Here is a 6,071-nt window from a genome sequence, read left to right as displayed (position 1 = left end):
GAAGAACAAAAGTTACTGGTAAGTAACCTTGTTTCCTTTTAGGCTTTGCTCGAGCCAACCTAGTGGCCAACTAGACTGGGCAGGAGAAGCGAGCCAGGCCTCTGTCAGTCGCAAATACGATGCTCAAGATGACAATTGCAGAATGAGACCCAAAGTTTCCAGGTTTTTACCCCATCTTTTATACTTGCTGGCTCTCATGTCAGTCTATGGGCATGGCTGTGTCATGCTGCCCCTAGGGTCAGTATAGTTGTTAATCACCAGCTAATTGCAAGCAGGACTAGTCTCCTATATCTGTACTTTCTTTGTTCCCACGGTGGATCCTTCTGTATTTTCGGGTCGCTTATTTGCACTTTAGGGTCGTTTGTAGGTATTCTTCGTCCTTCACGGTTAGGTTGGCACTTTGTGTCTTTCCTCCCCTTTCTGTTGTTAAAGCAGTTTAGATTGCTGTCTTTTTATGCCCTTCACATATATTCCTCACTCACAAAAAGAGGACCCATCAAGATATTTTTAGGTTCAATAGTACAAGTTTCAGGAAAGAGCTTACTTCAAGATGGAGTTGATTTATGCCCCACTAAACAGTACTGTACCATTATCATAACTGTAAAGGAAACAGTTCTCTCTACCTCTGTCTCACTTATACAGAAAAACACAAAGTCTACATCTGATTGGTTTGCACAGCTCCTGGGCGTGGCTCACAGCAGTGGTAATTGTTTGTCACCAGCTCCAGGAGCCGAGCTGACAGGCTGGGACCAGGAACCTAACTCGACATCCAAGAGCTCAGAAGGCTGGGACGCAATCTGGGCTGGGGCCCTCCCTCCTGCAGGAATCAGGTGGGCATCTGGGCACGTCTCTCCCTGACTCGGTTCCCCCTGATTCTCCCTGGTTCCTGCTGGTTCCCCCTGATTCACTTCCGCCACCTTGTGTTCTACGGCCACGTCTCTCCCTGATTCGGTGTCTGAGCCTCCGTCTCTTCAGAGTCTCGCTCTGCAGAACCTGTTCTCCCCCAGCCTTCTATCTCTGGTTCCGCTACCTTGTGTTCATATGTCAGCCTGCCCGCAGTCTCAGCCACTAAGTGTAAGCGACCCAAACCTTGGCTCGTCCACCATCCACCCAGGATCCCCCACTCCTGTGTAGATTGTGTTCAGCTTCTGATGGCCCCTTCGTACCCACTCAGGCTGCGTGATGCTCCACCAGTGCTCATTCCCTCTCCCGCTCACCAACTGGCAGCGCATAGTGCCCCGGGACATGGTGGCATGCACATGGGTGGTACACACATTGCCCCAATTTCCACGGGCACCACACACATCTACGAGGCATCCTCCCCCAGGCGGAGCGTCCTCATCAGCCTGTCGGATTCACTAGGTCTTGGCCCCATAGGCCAGAAGGTTGAGCATAGCCGGTACCAGCAGATCGAGGTTGGACAGGAACATGGAGGAGGGGAGACGCTGTGGCCAAGGTGGTGGGTGAGGAAGGAGAAGAGCGTGGGGGTCTAGAAGATGATGATGATGATGCCCACATGGGCCCCTCTGGTGCCGAGAGCCTTGTGCCCGGCCCCATGGGAACGCAGCTGGAAGACGGCCCGCAGAATCAGGGTGTGGGATAGCAAGATGCAGCCTAGGGCAAAGCCAATGACAGCGAGGGACAGGACTAGCCTATAGAGGTTGTTGGGCCTGCTGTCCCGCACGCCAGCATCACCATGGCCATGTGCTTGCAGTAGGGGTGGCAGATGATGCGGGAGTTGCAGAGCTGCAGAAAATGACGGAACCGTTGAGCATGGAGCTGTATCGCACCAGGGCGCAGATGGGCACATAGCAGTCGAAGGCCATGACCACCAGCCTGCCTGACTCCACCACACACAGCACATGGGTCAGAAACATCTGGGCAAGGCAGGAAGCACAGCTGATCTCCTGGGCTCTGACCCAGAAGCTGCCCAGAGTCATGGGCAGGGCCAAGCTGGACAGCGTGATGTCAGTCAGGGCCAGCATGGAGAGAAAGAGAGATGTGGGCTCGCGCAGGACAGGCTCTGCCTTGATGAGGAAAAGCCGGGCGACGTTGCACAGCAGCACGCTGATGTAGATGAAGCAGAAGGGGATGGAGATCCAGCAGTGCTCCTGCTCCAGCAGCGGCAGGCCCACCAGGATGAAGGGGGAAGGGCAGAAAGCGCTGGCATTGGAGGGAGCCAACATGGGGAGAGGCAACAGGCGTGCTCGGCCATGTGCAATCCCCTTCACCCTGCTAGGACAAAGAAACCGTTAACACAGAGTCAAATGGGGTACGTGAAAGGCCTGTCCGTTCTCAGCATGGACCCTAAACCACCCTGCACGACACACTCTGCTGGGAGCCATGGAAAACGAGCTACAGCTGGGACCCACAGCCTGTCCATCTTCTCCTCCAGTTGAAGTCCGTCTCTCTGCTCCAGCCATAACCCTGCAAACAAAGACTCCCCTCGGCTGCATTTGTGTCTCTCTCCTGCCCCAGATTCTTCTGTCTCTCTGACTCATCCAGTCATGATAAACTTAAAGGGCAGGCAAGGCTCTACGGTCTCTTTGACCGTCCTGTAAGTGATCTAGGAAGGAGGGCCCCGCACCAGGTCACTAGCCGGCTCTCCATGGTGCTCAGTCTGAGAGCCAGGGCACCAGGAGACAACTTTAGGTCCCTTTATGAGTAAGGAGGTGGAGCAGCCTGTCCCGGATCTGCTTGGTTCTCACCCCGTAGATGATGGGATTTAGCATGGGGGGCAGCAGGAGGAACATGTTGGCAGCGATGACGTGGAAATGCAGAGGCACATTGTGGCCAAACTCCTGCGTGAAGATGGAGAAGAGAGCTGGGATGTAAAAGGCTAAGATGACACAAAGATGGGAGCCGCAGGTACCAAAAGTCTTGAGTCGGGCATCCTTTGTGGGGAGACTGAAGATGGCCCTGAGGATCTGAATATAGGAGAAGGTGATAAAAGACACATCCGGAACAGTCACTAACAATATCACCAAGAAACCATAGTAGCTGCTGAAGTGGATGTCGGCGCAGGCGAGCTTCACCACAGCTATTTGATCACAATATGTGTGGGCGATGACGTTGGTTCTGCAGTAAGGCCACCTTGTTTCCAGGAAGGGACGGGGCAGCGTGAGCAGGCCTCCACGCAATAGCATGGCCACGCCGATCTTGGCCACAACAGTGTTTGTCAGGATGGTGGAATGTCTCAGGGGATCGCAGATGGCCACGTAGCGATCAAAACCCAGGGCCACTAAGATCCCAGACTCCATCACTGCAAAGCAGTCAATGAAGTACAGCTGGGTGAAGCAATCACTGAACTCGATCTCCCTGGAATTGAACCAGAAGATGCTCAGCATTTTAGGCAGGATGGTTGTAGACAGGACCAGGTCGATGACAGCCAGCATGCAGAAGAAATAGTACATGGGCGCATGGAGGCTCTGCTCCATCCTCACGATCAGCAGGATGGTGAAGTTCCCCAAGACAGCTATGGTGTACATGGCGCAGAAGGGGATGGAGATCCAGATATGTGCCGCCTCCAGCCCAGGAATGCCCAGCAGGATGAAGGAGGAGGGGTTGGTGAAGACGGTTGTGTTGGAATCTGACATGGTGTAGGGGAGAAGGTGTCCAACTCTGAGGCGGAACAGTGTCTCCTCTATATACCATAGGTTCCCCTGAATTCCTTTATGTTCCCAGGATCTAAGGTGATGGTCGCAGTGCAAATGCCTGGATGGAGAGACAGAGTTAAAATGAGGCACTACACGCACAAGGGGCGGCTGTTCTCAGGGGGAAGCATGTAGATTTTTATTTTTATTGAAGGTAAATTTAGTGATGTTGTATTACAATATCTGTGAGTTCAGCTCTGGTGGCTGCAGTCTCAAGTTCACAAAGTGACCTCTGCTTGTTTTAGATCCAGAGCGCACAGGAACACATGAAGGCAAAGGCAAGGCACACAGATGGTCACAGGAACAAGGTATAATATCTTATATCAATGTTCTGAAAGTAATCAACAAAGTTAGGAATGTCACAGAATATGCAACTCCTAGATGTACCCACGCACCAGCTACAGGTAGAGACAGACTCCTCCTAGGTAGTATTAGGGTCTGACCGGTCTTTCATGGATTCATCGTCAGTAGAGGGAAGATTCCTATTGGAATTTTTCCTTAGGAAGCTCAATTTTCCCAGTCTGGGCACCATCTTTTTATACTATGATCTTTGACCATACCTACATTCTGCACATGTACGTGAAAATGTCAACCCTCTTTCTCCTTATTGGTCTGGTGTCCCCAAAAATTCAGGTGCCCTCTTCCCTAGTGGTTTTGTATACTTCCTTTTATTCTCATTAGCATAAACGCACAACCTGTACCCTGTGGTTAAGGCACAGGTTAGAGAGAAATATGATTCTAGAGCATTTTGGGGACTTAAAATTATTTATCCAGTTAATTTTTTTTGAAGTTTCACCTCTTGAAGCACCTTTGCCCATAATCTTATGGCATCGAGTTATTCTTGGGTCACTTACTTATGTCAGGTTTTCTTATGGCTATGTCTTAAAATAGCTGAGGCTATTAGCCTCAGCCTTGAGGTCTTGCTTTTCAACCCTCCTTACTTAGATACCCAATACATAATGATCCCTTCTACCTACTGATCAGCCTTATACCCCTATTACCCAATGACCACTGAACTCTATTTAGTATTCAATGAGTATCTATGACATGACATGTGTGTTAACCATAACATCACACGAGAAATGAAGAATACAATGAAATCCGTGGCTACAAGCTGATCGCTCTCTCGTCACACACTGGAAAAGGACCTTTTAATTACTCAGAGAAATAATTATAAACAACTGACTCTATAATCTTATTCCTCAATGCAATGAAACACAGGCTAGAGAGTCCATGCCATAGGCAGTTCCTCATTTACCCCCGAAGCTGCTCAAAATCTTAAAGTGAAAAAAAACCCGTTGATTGCGAAGAGATGTGCCTGGAGAAACATCCCAACTAGAACACAGCTCCCTGAAAGCCCTGGGTGTTGTTGGTAGCAAGTCAACGGAAAGACCTGCTTATGCGCAGTAGTGGCCAAAACAAAGACAATGTTTGGATGCCTAAAGAATGGAATGGAGAATAGCCGGCGGTGGGTATGCACTCCGTTTTGGTCACCCAGTCTCTATAACGGATATATCAGATATAAAGGGGATTTCAGAGACAGGCTATGAGAATGGGGGAGACTGTCATATGTGGAGAGACCAAAAAGTCAGGGACTGTTTAGTTTAGAGAAGAGACAAAGAACGGGGCATGTGATAGAGGAGAACAAAACAAAGAATCGAACGGATTACATTCAAATGCACAAACTGAGAACAGTTCCCAGCCAAAAATATCTATAGATATTTAGTGCTTCCAAAAGGCTCATTCCAAAAAGCTGATTGGGCAAAATTGATTGGGAGGAAAAATGTAGACAGAAAAAAGTGAATGAAAATTGGGAGTTCTTTAAGAAGAAAGTTTATTAGATAGCTAAAAAGCCACAATTCCACAATCAAGAAATAGATAAATTGAGCTAAAAAGCCAGTTCAGTGGCAAAATGAAGGCAGCAGTTAGCGGGGGGGAAAAGCTATATATAACATATTGGAAAAAGGGAAAATAGGTAGCAAGCAATACAACTGGAAAGATATGAAAATGGACAAGGGACATTAAAGCCATTAGGGAAAATACCATGCATGTCAGGGCTAAGGATAACAAAAAGGAGGTTACTCAGTAAGTATGGGGCCAATTACAAGAGGAAGGAAGAAAACTTGTTAATGTTGCAGAAAAGATAGACATAGTCAATAAATATTTTTGTACTGCATATGGAAAAAACAGTGTGATATACTAACATCACATGAGGTTATGAAATACTTCCCAGTCCATTAACAATCAAGAAGGATGTTAAATAGCATTTACTACAAAAAAAAGATTTGTCAATGAACAGGCCTGGAAAACTTGCACCAGTGAGTAAAAGAGGAGGCTGAGGAAATCCTCCGGCCCACTTAAATACATTTAATTAAATATTTGAAATACTGGGGAAATTCCAGACATCTAGAAGAGTGC

At 48.3% G+C, this 6,071-nt stretch overlaps 1 protein-coding gene across 2 annotated transcripts; it reads right to left on the bottom strand.

The window, feature by feature from the left end:
* Positions 1 to 2,641: 2,641 nt before the first annotated feature.
* Positions 2,642 to 5,859, bottom strand: LOC137167271 (olfactory receptor 52M1-like). Of its 2 annotated transcripts, XM_067569467.1 has the most exons (2): positions 5,831 to 5,859; positions 2,642 to 3,564 (listed from the first exon to the last, which is right to left on the bottom strand). In XM_067569467.1, the coding sequence occupies exons 1-2, from the start codon at positions 5,857 to 5,859 to the stop codon at positions 2,649 to 2,651; spliced, it is 945 nt and encodes a 314-aa protein (XP_067425568.1). In that variant the 3' UTR covers positions 2,642 to 2,648. The 2 variants fall into 2 exon arrangements, with proteins under 2 accessions (XP_067425568.1, XP_067425493.1); XM_067569392.1 differs by lacking the exon at positions 5,831 to 5,859 and having other exon boundaries at positions 2,642 to 3,596.
* Between the last annotated feature and the right edge of the window lie 212 nt (positions 5,860 to 6,071).

The sequence above is a fragment of the Emydura macquarii genome, unplaced genomic scaffold (genome assembly GCF_026122565.2).
Source record: "Emydura macquarii macquarii isolate MOO-44397 ecotype Brisbane River unplaced genomic scaffold, CSIRO-AGI_Emac_v2 contig_64, whole genome shotgun sequence".
In the NCBI taxonomy this organism is placed as follows: domain Eukaryota; kingdom Metazoa; phylum Chordata; order Testudines; family Chelidae; genus Emydura; species Emydura macquarii.
This window is presented reverse-complemented; position numbering and strand designations above follow the sequence as displayed.

Excerpts from the sequence above, each read along its gene's own strand:
- LOC137167271 (XM_067569392.1), bottom strand. The coding sequence starts at position 3,596 with ATGTCAGATTCCAACACAACCGTCTTCACCAACCCCTCCTCCTTCATC.